Source organism: Rhamphochromis sp. 'chilingali', assembly GCF_963969265.1.
Source record: "Rhamphochromis sp. 'chilingali' genome assembly, chromosome: 18".
Classification (NCBI taxonomy): domain Eukaryota; kingdom Metazoa; phylum Chordata; class Actinopteri; order Cichliformes; family Cichlidae; genus Rhamphochromis; species Rhamphochromis sp. 'chilingali'.
This window is the reverse complement of record NC_137945.1, coordinates 22,665,531-22,692,561: the sequence shown is the minus strand read 5'-3', so window position 1 is coordinate 22,692,561 and position 27,031 is coordinate 22,665,531. Positions and strand designations below refer to the sequence as shown.

The 27,031-nt window shown below is 45.3% G+C and overlaps 1 protein-coding gene across 1 annotated transcript; it reads left to right on the top strand.

Annotated features, from left to right (window-relative positions):
* Nucleotides 1-20,518: 20,518 nt before the first annotated feature.
* LOC308385853 (uncharacterized protein) lies at nt 20,519-21,606 on the top strand. The gene is made up of 2 exons (XM_080865043.1): nt 20,519-20,846; nt 21,162-21,606. Exons 1-2 carry the CDS (start codon nt 20,765-20,767, stop codon nt 21,551-21,553), a joined length of 474 nt encoding a protein of 157 aa, XP_080721169.1. The 5' UTR covers nt 20,519-20,764; the 3' UTR covers nt 21,554-21,606.
* Nucleotides 21,607-27,031: the final 5,425 nt, after the last annotated feature.

Sequence of the window (27,031 nt, the reverse complement as noted above, 5' to 3'; positions counted from 1 at the left end):
AGGAAGTAAAAATATATGACAATGCCTTTGCTTTCTTTCGCAAATGTAGCTGAGTAATTAGCTGAGTCCTCATCAAAGAACAGTGCTCTTTAATGAATGCAGCACATAACTTTACATCGTAGAGGTAACAGGGAGACATATCGAGTTATCATATAGCCGTCTTAACTATATTCTAACTCTACAATTTCCCGACTGCACTTTCCTCTTATTTCACGACACCACCCTCTAGTGGTGCAATATGGTATAGTCAGACAGGACACAACATCACTCACTAGCTTACTCTTCAAACGTGGCACGTGAAATCTTCCGCAGCAAGCTTAAACGTGCTAGAGGTTGACTGCGCAGAGAATTAAAAAAAAAAAAAAAATCTCTGGCATGTGTAAAGACAGATGGATTTACGCAGGTATTTTAGTTCAGCTGAGCCAAAAAAGACAGGTCAGGATGAAGAAGGGACAGGCAAAGAAAGGCCTACCACAAAGCGGAAAAGTTATGATAAATCAGATTACGAGGCAAAAAGAAAGCGCAGTTTTTTGGATTCATGGACAAAAGAATTTCTGTGGCTGGAATATGACAAGGTAAATAACATGATGTTCTGCCGGGTGTGTCGTGAGCTTCCCTCTATTGCTGAGTCGACAAGCGCCTTTGTTACTGGGACCAGTAATTTTAGGAAAGACCCCATCAGAACTCATGAGAAATCTCTGCATCACAAGAAATGCATTGGCGCTCAGTCTGCAGCATCTGTCCCAGAACAAACACCAATTGCAAAAACCATACTAAAAATAAACCAAGCACAACAAGAAGTCCTGAAAAAGCTGTTTAGAACTGCATACTATGTTGCAAAGAGTGAACTACCACTGGCAAAATTTAGCAGTCTTTGCAAACTTCAGAAAGCAAATGGCCTAGATCTTGGTTCCACTTACCTCAATGACCATGCTTGCAGAGAGTTTATTGGAACAATAGCACAAACTTCAAGAGACCAGATTGAAAAGGAAATTCAAGAAAGCAGGTTCTTATCCATTCTTGCAGATGGCAGTACAGACACTGGTATAATAGAACAGGAGTTGGTTCACGTCAGGTATGTGAGGGATAATGGTGACATAGCCACATACATGATCAAATGTCAGCCAGTCAAGAGTGCAAATCCTGCAGGTATTTTAGAGGCTATTGATGAAGCAGTGAACACCATGGGTATCAGAGAGGACACATGGAAAAAGAAAGTAGTTTGTGCAAATTTTGATGGTGCTGCAGTGATGATGGGTGAGAAAACAGGAGTAGCTGGGAGACTGAAACAGAGGATACCCCACATCATAACAATCCACTGTGTGGCACACAAACTAGAGCTAGCCGTGCTGGATAGCGTGAAAGGCTGTGAGTACCTGGTGAAATTTGAAGATACACTGAAAACCATCTTTAACCCTTGTATGGTGTTCGGGTCTGTGAGACCCGTGTTCAGTTTTTTTCAAAAGAAAAATTAAACAATTAATTATTTTTTCACGTGTAAATGTGTTGTGTCTTTCCACTCACTCCACTTGATTATAACTGATTTATTTATAACATTTTATATAAAAGAAAAACGAGAAGCACATTAATTCATAAATGTGATCTAACAAAGGTAAAGGGAAAAAATTAACCATGTTTGCTGTTCATATGTCTTGTAATTGGGATGAAGTAAACATCTGTTGAGTAATTTAACATAAAATTGTTTGATAGTGTTAATTTGGAAAGCCAAAACTCTAGCGGGTCCACCAGACCCATGAACACTGGCTGAGTAACAAAAATACGAACACCACACAAGGGTTAAGATGTACTACTATTCCCCAAAGAAGCGAAGAGAGCTGACAGAAATAAGTGAACTGCTAAATGAGAGGCTGGCACATTTCAGTGGGCTGAAGAGCACACGGTGGCTTCTAAGCCAGCTGAGATGTCTAAAGGCTGTAGAAAAAAATTACACTCCCACTGTTGTTCATATGGAGAACATGGCAGAAGGAAGTGATGTCAAAGCCGAGGATGCAGCCAAGGCTAAGGGGGTGGTGCAGGAGATGAAGACTGAGAAATTTGTTCGCTTCCTGCATTTCATGTTGGACTACAGTACCATCTTATCCAAGTGCTCTACTGATTTTCAGCATGATAACCTAAACATCACACGAACAAATCAGTTAGTTGAGAGCACAACATCACGCTTACTCAGCCCAAAAACAAAACCAGGCGAATATCAGAAAACCTTGGACACAAAGTTCACAGCGAACCAGGATGGTAGCATTTGCTACTGTGGAACTCAGCTAACAAAAAGTCAGTGACCTGCTAGAAGAGGTGAGGGAACAGACAAAGACACCTTTGGTGCAGAGATCCAGAAGATTATTGACAACACAGTCAAGTACATGGACAACAGATTTAAAAATCTCCATGAAAAGCCTCTCTCTTGTTTCAAGGTTTTTGACCCTTCCACTCTTCCCTACCCCAGAGAAGAACTAGCAAATTATGGGGATGAAGAGGTGGATTATCTTGTCACACATTTTGCCTGTTTGCTAGATGCAGAAGAGAAAGAGAAAATTCCACAAGAATGGATGGATCTAAAAGTGTGGCTTGCAGAACGCCGGGGTCGCAAAGTAGATTGCTTGTACAGAGATCTCCTCTCTGAGAATCCAGAACACCTCTCTCATATCTTGTTGCTGGTGAAATTAATGTTGACACTTAGTCCATCGACAGCCATCTGTGAGAGAGGATTTTCTTGCATGAACCGAGTGAAGACAACACATCGTACCTCTCTACACCCTGAAACACTGAATGACTGCATGCAACTCTCCATTAATGGGGAAACAGTTGAATCTTTTTGCCCTGACAAGTCGATTCGTTTCTGGATGTTTTCTGGAAAAGGTTCAAGACACCTGGATCATAAAACCCCGACAAGAACAAAGAGCAGTGAAATGGAGGGCAATGCACACGAAGAGAAAGCTGATGAAGGAGATGCTATGCCCTCAACGTCGAGTGGCATTTTCTCATCCGAGACTTCAGTGGAAATTTCAGATTCAGGATCTGACACAGACTAATTCATGTTCTACACAGTTCTAACAAGTTCACAGAAAATTCTGTTTAATTAGAACCAGATATTTGAGTTGATTGTAATGTTTACACAGTTGTTGTAATTTCTGTTTTAACAATTTTTTGATTGATGTTTTGTTTCCTTTACAATATTATACAATAAAAACAATCTTTTTTTATTCGGGCTACTCAAATTTATTTCGGGCTACCAAAAACTAAAGAGTGCCTGCCCGAAGGGCTACCAGGGATTTTAAAATTTTGCGAGCCCTGGATGTTATCCCTGCATGGCTCTTTAAAGAGGTTTTTCCCTCGATTGGAACCTCAGTCCTTGCTGTTATAAATAGCAGTATGACTTCCAGTGTGGTTCGCGATGGTTTTAAACATGCAATTGTACATCCTTTATTACAAAAAACTTTCCTTGAACCCTCAGTTTGCTCAAATTGTAGACCGATCTCAAAACTCCCAGAACATAGTATTTACCCAATTCAATACAATTTTGATACTAATGGTATTATGGAGGTTTTTTAGTCTGGTGTTAAACATTTACATTCCACTGAAACAGCACTCTCACAGGTTTTTAATGACATTCTTATAGAAAATGAAATGATTTTTGAACTAAAGTGGACGATAGAAGATTGAAAAATGCTGCCTGGTCTGATGGGTCTCAATTTCTGCAACACTCAGATTTTAGTGCCAGAATTTGTCTTAAACAACAAAAGCATGGATCCATCCTGCCTTGTATCAGGAAACGCTGATAAATTGAGCAAGTGAAACCACAACTTTAAAAGATTATTCTCCAAAATGAATCTTTTTGACAGCTTAAACAGAAAATCAGAAGTTTTCATACCTACAGCAAGTTTGATAAAAGATAAAAGATTTTAAAGATCTTATTTTTCAGGACAGATTTTTCATAAGCTGCAGGAACCCTGTTCAGTGTGAGTAGAGAACAGCCAAGTCTCCTCCTCTGATAAACCTCCATCTGTGCCACTGAAAACAGATCATCAGACTCTGACTGTAAACATGTTTCCATTTGTCACTTCAGTCTTTACTCTGAAATACAGGAAATGACATCATGGCTCAAAATCTTTGTCATTAAATTATTCCTTTATTTAACATTTTTTAACTTCATTTAACTTTATTTAACAAAATAAATTCAATAAAAACTTAAGAACAGGGAACTGATTTTTCATTGAACTTTTGAGAAAGAAAACGGAAATCACTGAAAAAAAAGGTAACCACTGAACACAAACACCACAGAAGAACAGTTTACAAAGATTCAAATGGAACTACGGGAACATTTTCATTCATAGCTGCCTCATTAGATCTTTACAGCAGAGTCTATCTGAACTCTGTGGAGCCTGATCTCCAGGGTTTTAAGTTGGACTCTGAAACCAGAAGAGGATGTTTCTCTCTCTTCAGATTCACCGTCATCCTGTGATGGGAACGATTTCAGCCCTGCGTGATCGCGCTGATGTTTGCACAAAGCAGATGATGAAGTGAATGTTTTGGCACATTGGTAACAGTGAAACAGTTTATTAGTAACGTGGGATCGTTTGTGTGCAGAGTATGAACTGAGATTTTTGAAGCTCTTGTCACACTGCTCACAGCTGTAGTTTCCTTCCATGTGTGTACGTTCATGCTCGTTACAATTATCTGAACGTGAGAAGCTTTTGTCACAGTGTCTGCACTTGTATGGTTTCTCTCCTGTGTGGACTCGTTTGTGTGTTTTAAGGTGACCTGCAGTGGTGAAGGATGACCCACACTGATCACAGAGGTGCTTTTTGACCCCACTGTGAAAGAGTTTGTGTCGTTTTAAGTCACCTGATGTGGGGAAGCTTCTCCCACATTCTTTGCAGTATTTCAGTTTGTCTCCAGTGTGTTTACGTTGATGTATTTTTAGGCTGGCTTGCTGACTGAAAGTTTTTCCACAGATATCACAACGAAAGTCTTTCCCACCACCACAGCGATGACAAGGTTGAGAAGTGGATCCATCTGTGTCGCTCTGCTTCTAAACAAAGACACAAAGACAGTGTAAGTCAGTCCTTTAACACTTTTATCCTGAACGTCGCCTGAAATAAAGAGCATCTCTGCGGACGTCCAATTATATTTAATTGTTTCAATTAACACACTCAGTTTACTGGGCTACGATAACTACAATACTACCACCATAATACTACAGTAATACTTCTTTAATATTATAGTAACATCTGACTTATGTGGGACTCATGTAATGGGTGGGCACAGATGGAAGTATTGTAATAGATATTGCCCCCCCTCCATAATCTCATGCATTCTTATCATTGTTATGTTATGCGTTCAGTTCTGTATTACTATTTCTGACACATACTGTGATAACTGGCAATATAGCTAGGATACTCTGATCAATGATGATTCCCACGGGTGGTGCTCACGCAGGCACTGAAACGGGCAGCTTCGGGCTCACGCAGGCACTGAATCGGGCAGCCTTGGGGTCCTGTGTGTTCTACTGCACAGATAGCCTGCAGAGCGCAGCTACGCTGAACTGAAGTGCTTGTGTTTTGTATTTGCAGGTGAGCACAAGTTATGTGTTGATAAACGGAATGATGTTGACGTATGAGAAATGTATTAGAGTATGGTACTGTCATTAATGGAACACAACGCTAATGTCGGAGTTTGTGATTTACATGATGTACCTGAACTGGTGTTAAACGGGATGTCACATCGCAAATGAGGGGATCGAGAGGGTAGTCTCCATGCGCAACAATACTAGTTGGAGGAGCATACGAGTGTGCAGAATATTGTAATATGAACATTGGTGGGAAAATACTGAGTAAATGAGTACTTTGTTAACACGTGTTCAGTAGTTATATGTAAAATGGTCGCGTGTGTTCTACTGCACAGATAGCCTGCAGAGCGCAGCTACGCTGAACTGAAGTGCTTGTGTTTTGTATTTGCAGTTGCAAAAGAGCAAGTAAAGAGAACGATTCTGAACTCATGCACGCCTGGAAGTGTCATTTGTCCAAGTGTGCAACAAATATTGGAGGCACCGCTGGGATTATTAACGCCGTGTCCAGCGTGATGAAAATAAGGAAGGGGCGTGGCTACAGCAACCACGATGGACCTCGAGGAGCTGGCAGAGACTGTGTCCCAGACACTCTGGAACCTACAACTCGACCAACTCAAAGGGGTATGTGCTGAAGCTAAAATCCCTAGTGGAAATGTCACAACAAGACGAGCGTTAATAAGATTAATTACAGAATCGATGGACAAGGTTATTAATGATGAAGAGCAGGATGTTGCGCTCTGCTATCTAAAGAAAATGTTAGAAAGTGTCGACCCAGCGATAGGGAGCTCCAGAAGCACAGAAAGTGGATCAAATCCAACGAGCTCGCCACAGGGGGCTCAGGAAATAAGGGAAGAAGTTGATTTAGCAGAGAGATACGCACAGCTCCAGAGAAACAGCGAAGCACTGCAGGAAGAAATTAGGAGGCTGAGTGGAAGGGTGGAGAGGACACCACCAAATCAACTAACCACCCCACAAAATGTGTTTCCTGTCGCAGCCAACCGCCTTTCGGAAGTGACGATAAGGAGGGAATTCAAAATCTGTGGTCAAATTGGGGAGAAGGGCCAAAAGGACAGACTCTCATACACCAACCTGATGCATCAGATTGACAGAGGTCTGAACAAAGGACACAGTGAAGCGGAGGTTATAGAGGCTGTGGTGAAGTCTGTCAGCCCAGGTTTGAGTCTTAGAGACATGCTTGAGATAAAACGTGACCTCACCCTCCCCCAATTGAAGGCCATATTAAAGGGGCATTTTAAAGAAGATAGCACCACAGATTTGTATCACAGACTAGTGAACGTCACACAAGACAGCCGTGAGTCTCCCCAAAACTTCCTCTTCAGAGCAATTGAGTTAAAAGAGAGGCTGCTGCTTGCATCGGAAGACACGGGGTCCGATGAACAATACAGCCCTGAGCTCATCCAGAAGAAATTCTTGAGGTCGGTCAGTACTGGGCTACTGAGTGACCCTATCAAGTTTCAGCTCAAGCCCTATCTGGATGACCCTCGGGTGACAGATGAAATCCTCATTGATAAGATGAATGAAGCAGCTAGTGTTGAATCAGAAAGACAATTGAAGCAAAAGAAAACTACAGGCAGCAAAAGTAAATGAACTCCAGACGGAAAGGCCAGCCAGTCAATTGGGTCTGGGTGTAGCCGAAACTAGGTTGGGGACTCAAGAGCAATCAGCTGAAGTGGTGAAACCCAAGAACCGCAGAACACCTGTTGTAGCTGCTTCCCGAGAGTCAGAGCTGCATGAAGCGGTCAGGCTGCTGAGAGAGGAGATGGCTGAATTAAGGAGGAGCATCACCACCCCTCAAGGCCCCACTCGCCCACTAAGAACCAGTGGGAGGAGGGGATGTAAGGCATGCCAGGAGCAGGGAACCAATGAAGGGTGTGAACACTGCTTCAAGTGTGGCCAGCCAGGACACCTCTCCAGAGGCTGTAGAGGGCGAAGGGGGGCAGCAGAAAGATCGGAGAGCACTCAAGTGGGAATCCAGACCATCGCCCCTCCCAAATCATTAATTCCCATCCATGCTGAAGCAGATGACAAGTTGCATGAACTGCTTTGGAATCGGATAAGACAGCTGGAGGCAGAATTAGAGCAGAGTGGCAAGGCTAAAGAGACTGTGGGTGCCACGTATGCCAGTCATCTCTCACTACGCTGTCAGGCTAAGCTGAGAGCCCTGATCGGGAAGAAGTGTATGGTGGATTGTTTCTTTGAAGGTGTAGAAACACAAGCATTGTGGGATACAGGCTCACAGGTGACTATCATTAATGAGAACTGGAGGAAGTCCTGCTTTCCACATATCCAACTGAGAAGCACAAGTGAACTCCTAGGTGAGGATGAGGCTCTGGTGGGCAAAGCAGCGAACCAAACACCCATACCCTTCGCAGGTTGGGTTGAGCTAAAATTTAGACTGGGGTCAACTAGAGATCCACAGCCAGAGCTAGTTGTCCCCGTGCTTGTCTCAAAAGAACCAGGAGTAGCAGAGCCACCCATCATTGGCTATAATGTGATTGAGCATTTTGTGAAGGATGGAATGGAGCAGCATCCAGACGTTACACCTGCGGTGGTAAGGGAAGCCTTCTCGATTGATTGTAAGAAAGCGGAAGTGCTAATTAACATCGTGCAGCGCTGCCACAAAAGCGACGAGGAGGGTGTGGTGAAAGTTGGGAGGCAAAAGATAGTGATTCCAGCGGGACAAAGCAGGGAGGTTAAGTGCAGTGTGAGGACAGGTCCCCTTCGCCTGAAACAGGAGGTTCTTTTCGAACCAGAGGACATTTCAAAACTACCAGAGGGGGTTAACCTGAATGAAACTGTCATTGGACTGCAGAGGGGAACCCGGTCCAGGGTGGTTATTCCAGTCACGAATGGCAGCAGCCATGACATCACCCTCCTCCCTCATGCAGTGTTGGGACGGCTACAGCAAGTGAAGGCTATTTACCCAGTAGACGTAAGACCAGTAAGTGCTGAAAACATGGGCAAGTTGACGTGTGCTAGTGAAAACACAGGGAGCACCATCAGTGCCCCAGAACAGCACAAAGGGGAGTATGAAGAGGTGGGCAGATGCAGCCAAGATTTATGGGACCCACCGGTGTCAGTTGATCACCTGACCCCAGACCAGCAGGAGCAGGTGAGAAAAGTCCTGCGTGATGAGTGTGCTGCATTTTCAAAAGATGAGAGCGATGTGGGATGCATCCCCTCCCTGCAGTTAAAGATCAGATTGAATGACACAACCCCAGTAAGACGCACATACATCTCAGTCCCCAAGCCACTCCACAAGGAGGTGAAGGAGTATTTGGAGGACCTGTTGAATAGAGGATGGATTCAGAAATCCCGTTCCCCCTACTCATCGCCCATCGTCTGTGTGCGCAAGAAGGATGGAAGTCTGCGTCTCTGCGTGGATTACCGTGAGTTAAACCGGAAATCCATTCCTGACCGTCACCCCATCCCTCGTGTTCAAGACATGCTAAACAGCCTGACTGGGAGTGCATGGTTCTCAGTGTTGGACCAGGGCAAGGCGTACCACCAGGGTTTCCTGGAGGAGAGTAGCAGACCCCTCACAGCCTTCATCACACCTTGGGGCTTATATGAGTGGGTAAGGATTCCCTTTGGTTTGTCCTCGGCTCCAGCAGAGTTCCAGCGCAGTATGGAAGAGTGCCTGGCAGGCTTGAGGGATGAAATATCTCAGCCATATCTGGATGACAATTTGGTCCACAGCAGATCATTTGAGGACCACCTGCGTGATCTGAGGGAGGTCCTGCGCCGCTACCAAGAGCACGGGGTGAAGCTAACCCCCAAAAAGTGTGAAGTGTTCAAGGACAAGGTGAAATTCTTGGGAAAAATTGTATCCAAAGATGGCTACTGCATGGACCCTGCTGAATTGGCACCAGTGCAAGCACTAAAAAACCGCAAACCTGAGACTGTGGGAGACCTAAGGAAAATGCTAGGTTTCCTGTCATACTACCGCCCCTACATTCCAAACTTCTCACGCACTGCCAAGCCACTATACCAGCTGCTATCGATCAGAAAGAGTCAAGTGATTACTGACAGAAGATCAACGGTAACAAAGCACAAAGGACAGCGGAAAAAAAGCAGACCAACGCCACTCAAGCCAGCCAATCACATGGACAGAACAACACCAGGCAGTGCTATGCCAACTGGTAGAACACCTGCTGAGTCCACCACTCCTGGCATACCCTGACTTCGAAAGGCCATTTGTGCTGCACTGTGATGCCTCTCAAGAAGGGCTTGGTGCAGTCCTGTACCAGAGACAGCAGGGCCAACTGGTTGTCATTGGGTATGGGTCGAGAACTCTAACAGCTCCAGAAACCAACTACCACCTCCACTCTGGAAAGCTAGAGTTTCTAGCAATGAAGTGGGCAATCTGTGAGAGGTTTCGGGAGTATCTGTACTACGCACCTTCGTTCACAGTGTATACAGATAACAATCCGTTGACCTATGTCCTGACTACAGCGAAGCTAAATGCTACAACACACCGGTGGGTTGCTGAGCTAGCCGATTTTAACTTCTCAATCAAGTATCGGCCGGGAAGGGCTAATGGCGATGCTGATGGTTTATCACGAATGCCGCTAGACATGGAGGAGTACATGCGCACATGCTCGCAGGAAATGAAACCAGAGGTAATCACCCCTGCGACAGAGGTGCTTCAGTTGAAAGCCCATGAAGATGAGCCATGGATGTGTCCAGCTACCATAACCACAGCATGTGCTGATGTAGAGCTTGAACGAGACACTAAAGAAAGCACAGGAGGATGATCCAGTCATTGGCAGGGTGCGAGAATGTGTTATGACAGGACAATGGCCCCCTTGGAGAGGAAGAGACAGGGGGGAAGACACTTCCGTTCTAAGCCGGGAAAAGAGTAAGCTGTACCTCGACAAAGATGACATCCTGTACAGGAAATCAGCTGCTCGAGCTCAGCTAGTGTTACCCACAAAATTCCATCAGCTGGTGTACAAGGAGCTCCATGAGGAAATGGGACATCTTGGAGTGGAGCGGACACTCGCCTTGGTCCGTGATCGATTCTATTGGCCACATATGCAAAGACATGTGGAACATTATGTGACTAAGGTGTGCAGTTGCTTGAAACGGAAACGTCCCGGCAAACCAGACAGAGCACCGCTGGTCAACATTGTCACCACATACCCTTTTGAGATGGTCTCAATAGACTTCCTGCATCTGGAGAGTTGTAAAGGAGGATATGAGTACATCCTAGTCGTGATGGATCATTTCACCCGGTTTGCACAGGCATATGCATGCACCAACAAGTCAGCAAGAACAGCGGCAGAAAAGATCTTTGGAGATTTTGTGCTCAAATTTGGATTCCCTGCCCAGTTACACCATGATCAGGGAAGGGAGTTTGAGAACCAGCTGTTTGCCACCCTGGAAAAGTACTGTGGAATCCAGGGGTCACGCACAACACCTTACCATGCAGCGGGGAACGGCCAGGTGGAGAGATTTAATCGGACACTCCTTTCCATGTTGAGGAGCCTGACAGAGGAAGCCAAGGCGGACTGGAAAAACTCCTTGAGCAAAGTGGTGCATGCGTATAACTGCACACGCAGTGAAGCAACAGGATATGCCCCATATTATCTTCTCTATGGCAGAAACCCCCGCCTACCAGTGGACATCATGTTTGGCCTGGTTCCAGGTGACCAGAGTACTTCTCACAGTGATTACGTCCGTAAGTGGAGAAGTAGGATGCAAGAGGCATACAGACTGGCATCAGAAACAGCCCAGAAAGAGAGGAACAGAGCGAAAAAGCAGTATGATCGGAAGGCTCATGGAGTGGAACTGCAACCGGGATGTCGGGTGCTAGTACGGAACTTCAGAGATCGGGGTGGGCCCGGAAAGCTAAGGTCTTACTGGGAGGAGCGAGTACATGTCGTGTTAGAAAGAAAGCACATACGGCATAGCCCTGTCTATGCCGTACAGCCAGAGAGAGGACCAGGGAAAGTGAGAGTTCTGCACAGGAACCTCCTACTGCCCTGTGACTTTCTCCCCGTCCAGGAGGAGAAGCTGGAGAAAAACAAGAATGGGAAGGAGGATGCCAAACAACAAAGAAAAGGAAAGACCCAAGAAAAGCAGCAGGAGAGTGACCACGACAGCGGTTCAGAGGATGAGGGTGACTGGGGAATTATCACCACACAAGCTGCGGAATCACCCACCCAGATCAGGAGTCAGCTGAGGGCAGAGGCAGAGGAGTTCCAGCCAGAAGAAGCTAACGGAGAACTGTCAAGTGGTGGTGTCAGCAGCGAGTGCCTAGACGAGGGTGGAAAAGGTGGACTGGAGTCAAGTGCAGAGGAGGAAGAGGCAGGGCGAAGTGAGCTGTCTGGGGAGGAGAACAGAAGAAGTCAAGGACAGGTGTCGTCATCTGATGAAGAAGACGAGGGAGATCCCAACTCACAGCCAGTTCCCACAAGAAAGTATCCTTTCCGATGCAGAAATCCACCCAAGACACTCACGTATGACACCTTAGGTCAGCCATCAGTCATAAACAGACACAAGTGATGTCCACAGCTAAGAGGAAAAAACTAAGTTCATTGTCACATGTTGAGTTTACTGTGGTGACAGTTTAAACAGAAAGGGAAGTGTTCACAGTAGCAAATGTTAAAAAGAGCAAATTTGACAGAGCAACAACTGCATGTATTTGTTTAATAGTTCACATGAGTTAAACAGGGAATACCAGAACCAGACTAGCTACACATAGAGAGATACTGGCTTGTATGTGAGATATACAGCAGTAAATGTGTGTCTGTGTAAAAGGTTACATGGTAGAGTGATAGGTCTACACCTTCAGCCGGATACAGAGCACGCCTGAGTGGCGGAGAGACTTTACAGACATTGCCTGGCCAGTAGTGTCTGTTGCTGGTACATGACATGAAGGGGGAGATGTATGTCATGCCAAAGACTGTTACCGGACAGAACGTATCTTGAGAGGCTGACTCCCAGTGAAGCTACTGCTGTAACCTTCTGTTGAAGACATGCATTCTGGAAAAAATCTCTAATGTCAGGATGACATTCATTTTTGGAGGGGAGAGTGTGGGACTCATGTAATGGGTGGGCACAGATGGAAGTATTGTAATAGATATTGCCCCCCCTCCATAATCTCATGCATTCTTATCATTGTTATGTTATGCGTTCAGTTCTGTATTACTATTTCTGACACATACTGTGATAACTGGCAATATAGCTAGGATACTCTGATCAATGATGATTCCCACGGGTGGTGCTCACGCAGGCACTGAAACGGGCAGCTTCGGGCTCACGCAGGCACTGAATCGGGCAGCCTTGGGGTCCTGTGTGTTCTACTGCACAGATAGCCTGCAGAGCGCAGCTACGCTGAACTGAAGTGCTTGTGTTTTGTATTTGCAGGTGAGCACAAGTTATGTGTTGATAAACGGAATGATGTTGACGTATGAGAAATGTATTAGAGTATGGTACTGTCATTAATGGAACACAACGCTAATGTCGGAGTTTGTGATTTACATGATGTACCTGAACTGGTGTTAAACGGGATGTCACATCGCAAATGAGGGGATCGAGAGGGTAGTCTCCATGCGCAACAATACTAGTTGGAGGAGCATACGAGTGTGCAGAATATTGTAATATGAACATTGGTGGGAAAATACTGAGTAAATGAGTACTTTGTTAACACGTGTTCAGTAGTTATATGTAAAATGGTCGCGTGTGTTCTACTGCACAGATAGCCTGCAGAGCGCAGCTACGCTGAACTGAAGTGCTTGTGTTTTGTATTTGCAGTTGCAAAAGAGCAAGTAAAGAGAATGATTCTGAACTCATGCACGCCTGGAAGTGTCATTTGTCCAAGTGTGCAACACTTACACTTAAGTACTACCACACTAATGTTTTTAGGGTACCCACTAGAGGTGGGAATCACCATAAACCCCACGATACGATATTATCACAATACTTAACTCACGATACGATATTATTGCGATTTTTTTTTTAATATATATTTTTGCAATATTCTGGGTATTGCAATACGATATTTTGTGATTTATCACATATTTTTTTCTACTGCAGATTTTGTCCATAAACGTAAACTTTATCAATATTCATTTTATCTAATAATAAAGTCTCACACTCAGTCTTTCATGTCAGTCAGTTTTATTGCTGACAAAGTAAACGGTTTGTATAACAGTCTAGTAACTAACTTAACTGAACGTAAATATCTGGTACAATTATAGCTTAAAACAAAATATAATTTTACATTAAATAAAAAAGTTTTAAATTTAAATAAAATAAAACATTTCTTAAATTAAAATAAGTAAACTGTCCTGTTTGTTGGTGCCCTAAAAAGTTAAACACATTTGGACAGTGAAGCAATGTCAGCATTCTTGCTCAGAAAAAGGAGCTGATCAACATGCTCTGAAGTCAGAGTGCTCCGTTTTGCTGTGATGATGTCTCCAGCGGTTGAGAAGACTCTTTCAGCCGAGACACTAGTACCTGGGATACAAAGGTATCTTTTTGCCAGCGTGGCCAGGAAAGGATAGACTTCCTCATGGGATTTCCACCAGCTTAGTGGGTCTTCTGTGAGTGCAAGTGACATGACCTCCTGGTATCTTTTCACCTCCTCCTCAGCTGTGGCAGATAATGATTTTGGTGGGGCTCCAACATCACCATAAGTCTGACCAAGCAAGTCTGTTAACCCACAAAACTTCCTCATCTTGGCTGGTATGAGAGGGGGTCTGGGATTTTGTTCAGTCTCGTCAGGTTTCTCATGATGTTCATGGGCTGCTGCCTCTTTTCTTCCTGTAGAAAACCCACACACATACAGAGAGAGGGAGAAAATAAATATTTCATATCTTTTAGTATGCAGTAATATGTTAGCAAATTATAATTAATGTATTTAATTGTTAAATAGAATATTACCAATATGACAAAAATATCACAGATCTACTAATATTGTACGTAAGTTATTTAAATTATAACACCAGAATGTTTGCTTACCTGAAGGGTTATAGCCTCAGCAACCACTCTTGCATAGGTTTCCTGTCTTTCCTCCAGTGACAGGAACGGCAGGGTTTTAAAGCGTGGGTCAAGAGCTGATGCTGTGTAGAGGGTGTTCCTCTCGACTGTGCTGGCATATCTCTTCTTAAGATCTTGACTGATACTTTGCTTGATGTTTCTGACCAGCGCTGTGTCACCAATGTTGTCTTGGGTGTCGTGCAACAGCTGTGCTAGCAGCGGTGCTACGAGAGACAGAGTAGGATTCTTTTCCTCAGACATCACAGTAGTCGTGACTTGCATTGACTTCAAGGCCCGGACAATTTCTTCAGTGTTCCCAATATCCGTCTCGTTTAGAGCAAAGATATCTGTGCTACTCTTTCTGACTTCAGGAGACAGCAGCGCTGCACAAATCGCAGGTTGTTGTTCAAGGAAACGCTGGAGCATGTCATAAGCACTGTTCCATCTTGTGCAGACGTCAGGCTTGAGCTTGTGAGTCGGGAGCTGTAATATTTTCTGTTTTTGCTCCAGAGCGTGGTTTGCCACTGTGCTTCTATTGAAAAACCCAGTTATGCGCCGCACTCTCCCCAAGACCCTGGCTACTGCAGGCAGGTTTAAGGCTCGTTGTGATGCCTGGTTGAGCATATGGGCGAAACACTTCACATGCAGGTATCCCGCTAGCTGAGTGGCAATTGTCATATTAGAAGCATTGTCGGTGACAACCACCAGATTTTTGTCGGCAATCCCCCATTCCTGTGCTGCATTTTGCAGGAGATTTGCAATGTTCGCTCCGGTGTGACTTTCATGTAATGTTCGAGTTTGGAGAACGTAAGACAGCAGTTGCCAGTCCGCTGTGAGATAATGAGCTGTTATAGTCACATATGAATCCACAGCCCGCGAGGTCCATGCGTCGCAAGTTAATGCAACCCTTTCTGCTGTGCTCAAACTTTCCTCAACTTTACGCTTCACATCTATGTAGAGATTGGGTACGGCTGTGTCCATGAAAAAACGTCGTGATGGTATCACATACCTGGGTTCCAGCGTCTTGATCATGTAAGAAAAGCCCTCGTTTTCCACAATGTTGTAAGGACGCAGGTCTTTGCAGATGAAGTACGTGATAGATTGTGTTCTTTTCTTAGCTCGCTCTGAATTGGGAGATAGCTTTGCTAAGCTAAGAGTGTCCAGCGTTGGTTGATTTTTCAGTGGAGCTGATTCAAAGCTAGCTTTCCCGTCCGCGGTTAATGCTATTTTTGGATGGTGCCGTGTAAGATCGGCCCTCATGTTCGTAGTATTCCCAGAGCTTTATTTTCATACGACACACCTTGCAAATCCTGTGTGTCATATCCATCTCATTTGTTCCATCCTTGTTAGTGCTGGGCGATATCGATTTTTTTTTAAAAATATCGATATATTATACAAGACATAAGCTGTGACAATATCGTTTATATCGATATAGTCTATGTTGGTTATAATTACACTTGTGGAGCCGCTATTTTGCCTCTCTCTCGTCTGGGTTTGTTTGCCCCGCCTCTCACCCTCACTGAACACAAACCCCCTCCCCCATCGCTACACCTCCAGTTGGCAACAAGATGGACACAGGAGCTAGTGAAGAGGAGCTCGTCGGAAAAAAGAAATCCAATGGCTCAATTATTTGGAGATGGTTCGGGTTCAAAGTGTCAGATGAGCAGCAGAATACAGGGAGTGCAGAATTATTAGGCAAATGAGTATTTTGTCCACATCATCCTCTTCATGCATGTTGTCTTACTCCAAGCTGTATAGGCTCGAAAGCCTACTACCAATTAAGCATATTAGGTGATGTGCATCTCTGTAATGAGAAGGGGTGTGGTCTAATGACATCAACACCCTATATCAGGTGTGCATAATTATTAGGCAACTTCCTTTCCTTTGGCAAAACGGGTCAAAAGAAGGACTTGACAGGCTCAGAAAAGTTAAAAATAGTGAGATATCTTGCAGAGGGATGCAGCAGTCTCAAAATTGCAAAGCTTCTGAAGCGTGATCATCGAACAATCAAGCGTTTCATTCAAAATAGTCAACAGGGTCGCAAGAAGCGTGTGGAAAAACCAAGGCGCAAAATAACTGCCCATGAACTGAGAAAAGTCAAGCGTGCAGCTGCCAAGATGCCACTTGCCACCAGTTTGGCCATATTTCAGAGCTGCAACATCACTGGAGTGCCCAAAAGCACAAGGTGTGCAATACTCAGAGACATGGCCAAGGTAAGAAAGGCTGAAAGACGACCACCACTGAACAAGACACACAAGCTGAAACGTCAAGACTGGGCCAAGAAATATCTCAAGACTGATTTTTCTAAGGTTTTATGGACTGATGAAATGAGAGTGAGTCTTGATGGGCCAGATGGATGGGCCCGTGGCTGGATTGGTAAAGGGAAGAGAGCTCCAGTCCGACTCAGATGCCAGCAAGGTGGAGGTGGAGTACTGGTCCATCATCAAATGTGAGATTTACAAGGAGGGAAAACAGTACACCTCTCTGAACAGTGTCTGGGAGGCTGTGGTTGCTGCTGCACGCAATGTTGATGGTGAACAGATCAAAACACTGACAGAATCCATGGATGGCAGGCTTTTGGGTGTCCTTGCAAAGAAAGGTGGCTATATTGGTCGCTGATTTGTTTTTGTTTTGTTTTTGAATGTCAGAAATGTATATTTGTGAATGTGGAGTTGTTATATTGGTTTCACTGGTAAAAATAAATAATTGAAATGGGTATATTTTTGTTTTTGTTTTTGTTTTTTTGTTTTGTTTTGTTTTTTGCCTGTCCCATTTGGTTCTTTAGCCATCAGAATTGTTGTCTGAAGACCAACAAGGATACCCAATGGATTTACTTTGCCAAATGGATCATCGTGGCATTGCCGTATTGGTCCATTTGATCGACCTTTGTTTTTATTATTTATTATATTTTATTTTCAGATGTTACAGACGGGAGAGACATGAGTGAGGGATAGGAAAGGGAGAGAGAAAGAGGAAGGAAAAGAAAAACGGAAGGGGAGAGGAACAGTGAGAAAGGGGGGGAGGAAAAAAAATCTCCTGGATCACCTGTTGAGAGAAGAAGAATAGAAAACAAGCAAAAAAAAAAAAAAAAAACCAAAGCAACATACTAAACACAACACCATCGCATTAATCTAGCTAAGTGTAAACAGCAGTAAATACTAAATATTCAATGTTGTTGTGCAGCACGCAGGACAGACAGCGCACAATGTGCTTTGAAGTAGCAGCCAAGAAAGGTGTAATTTAAGTCTACGAGCAGTGAACATCCGTGTGCATACCTGTGTGGATCAGCGCGCTTGTATTCAAATGGTTTCCACATGTAATGGTCTGCAAGATGATGTAGCGAGCCATAGCCCCGTCCCCCAGGGCATGAAGCAGGCATGGAGGAGATCCAGGCCCCAGACATCCAGAGGCCTCAGAGTGCGAGAGCCCAAGGAGGACCACCGGAGGGGCATCTGTGCCACCCTCATGGGAAGGGCTGAGGATCCCCAGACGAGGCGTCACCCAGTAGCCACCAAGCAGAAGCTAGAGGGGGCTGCACCGGCGTGCCCGCCGGCTCTGCCGGCAGCCAGCTGTGCCAGAGTGAACCGAGCTGCAGGCCCAGAGGCCGGAGGCCCGAGGGCCCCCCGCACCCCGGAGGAGGCCTGACCGAGCAACAGGCACCAGGCCCCGCCAGGTAGCCACCGGGAGTGAGCCAGTACATACTTGAGTGCCCAGCCCCGGACACCAAGAACCACCAATGCACCGACCCCTGAGGGCATCAGTCACCGGCAGGGAGTGTGGTGAGGGGAGATAGGCCTTGGAGGGCCTGGGAGTTCCCAGAGAGGTGGCGTCTAAGACCCGACCTGACATATAGACACAGACAAACAAGCACACACAGACACAAACATGCATTCCCACCCTCATGCACACATATACAAACACTCAGCACTCACCCAACGTAAGGAACCCAGACCCAAGAGATGTTACCCTTCCCCCCGGGGTGGAGGCAAGCAGACCGTCCCAGGCTCCGCAGCAGCAGGGAGGCCAATCGGACAGCCAACATCTCCTCCCAGCCCCCCCGCCCCGATGACTAGCAGAGAACGGGGGTGTGTGAAGACCCCATACCTCCCTCCTCCCGCTCATGTGTAGTGTTGCTGCGTGTTGTTCTAAAGTGCATTTAAAACAAGGGAGAGCATGGTGCTGCTGCTAGAGTTAGCACGGCCCCTCCCGAGAACCCTCAATGTCTACATGGATTTAAAATTGAGAGGTGGGCACCAGCGCCAGAGTTAGGTTTGAGTACACAGACCGTCCACTGGACGCCGTTAACGTGCCCACCCTCAAGGCCCTATATATATGTGTGTGTTATGAGAGTGTAAGTAATGTGGATGTCTAAGTTGTGAGATAAAATTGAGGCACAGGTGGCCAGAAGGGGACAGAGGGGGGGGGGAATGTCTCCCCTGCACCCTCGTGACACACCCGCACCCCAAGGCCCTACCTGTGTGGGTGAGTGTGGTGGAGCGGGAAGAGGGAGGTAGCCAGGGATGGGGAGGAAAAGGAGGGAGGGGAGGATGCCCCTCCCTAGGGCCAGCTCCCCCGCTGACCCCAGTAGGCACCCCCGTCCTCTGGTACCCACCAAGGCAAGGGAGCCCAGGTCCATCCAGACCGGGCCTACGGTAGCACTGCCAAGCCCCACAGGACCCGGGGCAGCCCACCCTACCCCACCGCAGAGGAAACTGTACGCACCCCAACATTCAATCGTCTCCCAGACTACACAAGACAACAGACACCCAGGTTAAGTTTATTCTCCACCTCTCCTATGTCTCTCCCCCACCTGCAACGGAACAACCTCCCCGCCAGTTGAAGAGCCCCCCAGTTAGGCCGATGCACAAGAGGCCCCCTGCGTCAGGGCTGAGCCCCCGTGCACCCACCCGCTCACAACCTCGGTGACACACCGACGAGGACCGAAGCCCCCAAGGCCCAGCCAGAGCCCCAGCACGGAGGCGAAGCACCCCCGAACCCCAAACCCCCACGCCTGCCCCGGATCCACTCAAGGGCAGCCAGGCCACCAGGCCAGTAACCTACGTCCACCAGTACAGACCATCCTCCAGCCCCGCTGCACGCAGCCACGAGGAGAACAACCTCTAAGAGTGACCAGAGCCACTAACCAGGTTATGAACACAACCCCCGGGTTAAGCCCTCCAGGGATAACGTCTCTAGGGGTCCTCCAGGCACCCTAAGCCCATCCCAACTCCATATCAACCACAGTAGCTAAGGCGGGACCAAACCACGACCCCCTACCCCCGCTAGGTGATGGACCGATCAAAGGAGCCCAGAGGGATTGATCTAATGTGGTGGCAGAGGCTATATCGAGACTAATGTGATCTATTAGAAGGTTTCTATATTGGCTAGAATTAAGATTATTTTTATTTTTCCAGTTCATGAGGACCGTTTTCTTGGCGATGCATAGGGCAGTAAAAAACATGTGGACTGTATTAGTTTCTGTAGTGACCTCATCCAGTTTTCCCAACAAGCATACTAAAGGGGAGGTTGGAATTTTACATTTCAGACACTTTGATAAGTCTTCACATATCTCGTGCCCAAACTTCTGCACTGGTGGAGAGAACCAAAGAGCGTGAATGTAGTAATTGTCTGGTGTATTGCCTTGACAGTGTGAGCAGTTGTTGGAAGATGTAAAGCCCATCTTGAACATCCGATGACCTGTATAGTGCACTCTATGTAGTATTTTGTATTGTATTAATTGCAGACTGGGATTTTTAATCAATTTAAAGGTTTTTAAGCATACCTGAGACCAGAAGTTTTGGTCTAAGCTGACTGATAAATCTGCTTCCCACTTTGCAATAGGAAGGGATATTGATTAATAGGGATTAAGGGATTAATATTCCAAGAAGGGATTAATATTCCAAAAAAAGCTGAAGTGACGGACGGAAGTGAGGTAAGTGACGGAAGTGATGTTGTAGGTGACGTCAGACGCCGGAGATTTTGGCGGAGAAAAAGCAAATGGTAGCATAGAGTTTAACAAAGGTTTTCCAAGCTTCAGTATTACCAAATATACTAATCAATTGTCATATAACTAACAACATCTGTTTTATCATCTCTAACACCCTGGAGGACAACGGGGAGAGTTTAGACGCTCTCCAAGATTACATCGACCGCTGTTTTCAAGATTTAGTAATGCATAAGGCCCAGAGTGCATCTTCCCCGGCCAAAATCGAGACGCCGTCATCGAAGAGAAGTCGCCAGGCAGACTCCCCCGGTACAACATCGCCTGCCGGCAAAGACATCGCAGAAATCCTGGAGTCAATCGACAAGCGATTGTCCAGTTTCGATGCGAGGCTGTCCCTGGTGGAGATTTTACACCGGGAATTTAAATCTCTGAGAGAATCCCTGGAATTCAGCCAGCGGCAGGTGGAAACGCTTGCCGCTGAAAATGCCACGCTACGGGAGTCGGTTAAATCTCTCACCGATAACGTGACCCAGCTAAACATTGAAAATAAAAAAATAAAAGAGTCCGTTATCGATCTACAAGCCCGTAGCATGAGAGATAATCTTGTGTTTTCTGGTATTCCAGAAACTGCCGGAGAGGACGCAGAGGCAACGGTGAAAAACTTCATTAAAATCCACCTGAAGCTGCCGGAGGACACCGTAAAGAACATCGACTTCGATAGAGTACATCGCTTGGGGGGCGCGCGGTCGCGGACCGGGAGACCACGGCCTATTGTGGCCAAATTCAGTCAATTCAAACAGAAGGAACAGGTGAAGAGTCGCGGCAGAGAGCTGAAAGGAACGGACTTCAGCGTGAACGACCAGTTCCCCAAAGAGATCCTGGAACGACGCAAGGTCCTGTTCCCAGTTCGACGTAGCTTTATCCAGAAAGGCTCCCGTGCTGTCATCGCTGTGGACCGGCTCTACGTGGACGGACAGCTGTACCGCGACCCCGGCACCACACCGTGGTTATACTGACTGCACTCCAGATAAGAACCCGCTACACTCTTTTCCTATTCATTCACACTTTCTCCTTTAAAATGTGTTTAACCTAGTAATATCAATATGATGTCATAGCAGATATAACACCGTCACCCTCCGTCATTGCTTTAATTGGAATGTTTCCGTTTCGTTTCCTTTTTTTTGTTGTCGCTCACAGTTCATGTGGTTTCTTTCTTTCTCTTGTCTTTCACTGCTGTGGTCACCTACTCCCCCACTCACCTACAAACAACACCCTCTATTTCTCCATATTTTCACAACACGATCACGCAAACACATCAGCTCAACGGCAGCACATTCACAACAGCCTCACAGCACGCACAGACTTGCAGGACACATAAGCAAGCCACGCTTGTTCATATTAGTGAATATTCACACACATAGTCAGACTTATGGAGTCTCTCACCACACTTCTTTTTCTCTTTCTATTTACAAACAAGGGATGTTTCCATATTCTCTCCACCTGTCTAAACGAAACACCCAGCATACATCATTAAACATACACGCACAATTAAGGGCATGCTGAGGTTTGTCACATGGAATGTAAATGGAGCTGGCACCAGAGGAAAGAGGTTAAAAATATTTAACCAGCTTAAAAAACTACAGGCAGATGTTGTTTTATTACAAGAAACTCACAAACCTGTCACAGGTTTAAATGAACTTAAAACACCTGAGTTTCCTAACGTGTTTGCAGCCGGTTATAATTCTAGACAACGGGGAGTAGCAATTTTAATACATAAAAATGTTAATTTTACAGTACTCGATACAGTTATAGATCCAGAGGGTAGATTTCTAATTATTAAACTATCAATATTGAACAAAAAACTATGTATTGTTAGTATATATGGTCCAAATGTTGATGAACCCTCATTCTTCCACGGTTTTTTTAGTGCACTCTCTGAACACCTTGATTGCACACTCATTCTTGGCGGTGACCTCAACCTTGGACTAAATGAAGAAATGGATAGGCTCAACACAACAGGAACTCAGCGTAATTGGCAGTCCACAAATATAATCAAACAGTATATGAACGACTTTGGTCTTTGCGATGCATGGCGCTCTCTTCACCCCACCAGTAAGGAATATACTTTTTTCTCGCATGTTCATCACTCTTACTCTCGTCTGGATTATTTTTTGGTCAGCAGCTCACTGCTGTGTGACATTTCAGACACTGAGATTCATCCTATAGCTGTCAGCGATCATGCTCCTGTATCTTTAACACTAATGCACAAGAATAATACTACGCCAAGTAAAAACTGGAGATTTAATATATCACTACTTAAAGATGAAGACTTTATTAAATACTTTAAAAAGGAATGGACTTCATATTTAGACTTTAATGACACTCCCGGAATATCTGCTTCTGTTCTATGGGAAGCAGGGAAAGCTGTGATGAGAGGTAAAATAATTTCTTTCTCATCACACAAAAAGAAAGAAGAAAACAAAAATATTCAAGAATTAGAAAAAAACATCAAATCACTAGAAGAAGCCTACGCGTCCCACCAAGATCAGGAAACATTGAACAAAATATGCAAAACAAAACTAGAATTAAATGAAACTATTAATAAAAAAACACAATTCCTTATACAAAGACTTCGCTTGCAGAATTTTGAACACAGTAACAAATCAGGTCGATTTCTAGCTAACCAGCTAAAAATAAATAAAGAAAAAACAACTATATGTGCTGCTAAAGATTTATCGGGGAACACAATATATGATCCTGGAAGAATAAACAACATTTTTAGGGATTTCTATGAAACTTTATACTCACCACAAATAAACCCATCTAAAAATGAAATTGATCTGTTTCTTGACAACGTAACTCTTCCAAAATTACTAGACAGTCAAGCAATGGAACTGGATTCGCCACTGACGCCAAGTGAACTCCAGGAAGCCCTGATAAGTATGCCCAATAATAAGGCTCCAGGTCCAGACGGCTTCCCTGCAGAATTCTACAAAGAATTCTGGACAATTTTGGCACCAGTATTCCACAGCATGTTGCAGGAAATCGAGGAAAAGGGCAGACTACCACCAAATATGAATTCTGCCAACATTAGTCTCCTGCTAAAACCAGGCAAAGATCCTTTATTTCCCTCAAGCTATCGTCCAATTTCTCTTTTAAATGTAGACCTTAAAATAATCTGCAAAGCTCTCTCAAAGAGATTAGAGAAAATGACCCCCCTCTTAATTCATCCTGACCAAACTGGTTTCATAAAAGGTCGGCACTCCTCAACAAACACTCGTAGATTACTTAATTTAATAGACTACTCATACGATAAAAACATCGAAGCCATAATATTATCTCTAGATGCAGAAAAAGCATTTGACAGAGTTAATTGGAAATTTTTATTCGCAACTTTACACAAATTTGGTTTTGGAAACTCTTTCATAAACTGGATAAGAATATTATACAATTCCCCAACGGCTCGTATCAGAACAAATGACCAGACATCCTCCAGCTTCTGTCTCCTGAGGGGCACCAGACAGGGATGCCCACTCTCCCCCTCACTTTTTGCAATTTTTATCGAACCTCTAGCAGCAGCATTTAGACAGGCTACAACAATTAAGGGCATAAAATGTAAGAACATAGAACATAAAATCAGTCTCTATGCGGATGATGTGTTGCTTTTTCTGCAAAACACACAAACCAACCTCTCTGAGGTAATTACTTTAATAAACTGGTTTTCAAGAGTTTCAGATTATTCAATTAACTGGCCAAAATCTACAGTTCTCCCCATTAACTGCTCCTTCCATAATTCTTCCTCTGCCCCACTGCAATCCGGAAATATTAAATATTTAGGTATTAATATCTCTCCTAAGCTTTCAGACTTAACTAAACTAAACCACATCCCACTTCTAAAGAAAGTAGAAGGCGATCTGACTAGATGGAAATCTTTACCCATATCACTCATGGGAAGGGTCGCCACTATAAAAATGATGATCTTGCCAAAAATAAATTACTTATTTTTGATGATCCCTAACAAACCATCACAAGATTGGTTCAGATCTCTGGATTCATATATTTCCAAATTCCTTTGGAAAGATAAACCCCCGCGTATTAGCTTAAAAACGCTACAAAGAACCAAGGATAGAGGAGGATTAGATCTGCCTAATTTTCACCAATACTTCTTAGCCAACAGGCTTCAGTTCATCTCAGAATGGTTAAAACATACCTTCTTAGTTGAGCCCTGGCTAGATGTTGAACAGGCACTATGCAAGGATCTAGAGATTTCAGACCTACCATTTATTAGCTCAAACATCAAAAGACATGAATGCTTTAAAAGTATCAACATCAGCTTTTCTCTAACAGCATGGTGGGAGTTTCTAAAAATAACGGAGTCTTCATTAATCCCATGCAAACGTACACCTATCTGGAATAACCCTGACATATTACAAAACAATAATATGATTAATTTCCCAGAATGGAGTTGTAAAGGAATTAAATACTTAGAACACATATTAGAGGGAACAGAATTTATTCCATTTGACAGACTAGTTGAACAATATGGGATCAACAAGACAAGGTTTTTAGAATATCAACAAATTAAATCCATAGTAAAAAAGAAATTTAACCTCAGTCAAGTTGAATTACAAACACCACTAAGTGCGGCACATTTTCTTACTCTTAAATCCCCCAAATTATTATCTAAAATATACAGAACACTTTCTAAATTAGATGAATCAATATCCCTTCCTACTGCAAAGTGGGAAGCAGATTTATCAGTCAACCTAGACCAAAACTTCTGGTCTCAGATTTGCTTAAAAACTTTTAAATTAATTAAAAATCCCAGTCTGCAATTAATACAATACAAAATACTTCATAGAGTGCACTATACAGGTCATCGGATGTTCAAGATGGGCTTTACATCTTCCAACAACTGCTCACACTGTCAAGGCAATACACCAGACAATTACATCCACGCTCTTTGGTTCTGTCCACCAGTGCAAAAGTTTTGGCGCGAGATATGTGAAGACTTATCAAAATGTCTGAAATGTAACATTCCAACCTCCCCCTTAGTGTGTTTGTTGGGCAGCTTAGATAATGTCACTTCAGAAAAGAATATAGCCCATATGATCTTCACTGCCCTATGCATAGCCAAGAAAACAGTCCTCATGAACTGGAAAAATAAAAATAATCTTAATTCTAACCAATATAGAAATTATCTATTAGATTACATTAGTCTTGACACAGCCTCTGCCACCACATTAGATCAATTGCTCTGGGCCCCTTTTATCAGCTCCATCACCTAGTGGGGGTGGGGGGTCATAGTTTGGTCCCGCCTTCACTGTTGTGATTGGTGAGGGGGTAGGGACAGGCTTAGGGCGTCGGGGGGTTCCCCGGAGGCATCTTCCTTGGGGGGCTCAACCCGGGGTAGCGGTCACGTCCGGTTGAGGGCTCTGTTGGCTCTCAGGTGACTGTTTCCTCGCGGCTGCGTGCAGCGGGGCTAGGGGAGGGTCTGTGCTGACGGACGTGGGTTACTGACCTGGCAACCTGGCTGCCCCTGGGTGGGTCCGGGATGGGCGTGAGGTTTTGGGGGCGCTCCGTCTCTGGGCTGGGGCCCGGGCCGGGCCTCGGGGGCTCGGGTCCTGGTTGGTGTGTTGCCGGGGTTGTGGGCGGGTGGGTGCATGGGGGCCCGGCCCTGGAGCAGGGTGCCGCCGGTGCATCGAGCCGCCTGGGGGGCTCTTCAACTGGTGGGGGGGATGGTCACATCTTGCAGGAGCTTTCTTCTCTCAGGAACTCTCTGCAGGAGGGGGAGATACAGGAGAGGTGGAGGAAGATCTCAGCCTGGGCGTTTACCGTCTTATGTAGTCTGGAAGATGTGTGGTTGGTGGGGTGGGTGCAGTTTTCTCTGTGGTGGGGTTGGGTGGACTGTCCAGGGCTCTGTGGAGCCGGGGGGCGCTACTGCACTGGGCCCCGGTCTGATGGGCCTGGGCCCCCCTTCCCTGGCGGGTCGCGGAGGGTGGGAGTGCCTACTGGGGTCAGCGGGGGAGCTGGCCCCAGGGAGGGGTTACCTGCCCCTCCCTTCCTTCCCTCCCCATCTCCAGCTGCCTCCCTCTTCCCGCTCCTCCACAACCACCCACACATGCAGGGCCTTGGAGTGGGGGTATGTCACCAGGGTGCAGAGGAGGCTACCCCCCCCCCCCCTGTCCCCTTCTGGCTGCCTCTGCCTCAATTTTATCCCACAACTTAGACATTCACATTATTCACACTCTCATTACACATACATATAGGATCTTGGGGGTGGGCACAATCACGGAGTCCAAATCACCATCAGGGTGTATACCTCACCCCTGACGTCGTTGCCCACCTCTCAATTTTAAATACACTTAGTCATTGAGGGTTAGCAGGAGGGACTATGCGCTTACCTGCTGCTCCTTGGCAGGTAGCTCCATGCCCTCCTGGGTTTTAATTGCACCTTAGAACACATATGCATCAACACTACAATGAGCGGGTGG

Coding starts and splice junctions, on each gene's coding strand:
- LOC308385853 (XM_080865043.1), top strand. CDS start 20,765: ATGCATAAGGCCCAGAGTGCATCTTCCCCGGCCAAAATCGAGACGCCG. Junction 20,847..21,161: donor TCGCCAGGCAGACTCCCCCG/GTACAACATCGC, acceptor CTGGTATTCCAG/AAACTGCCGGAGAGGACGCA.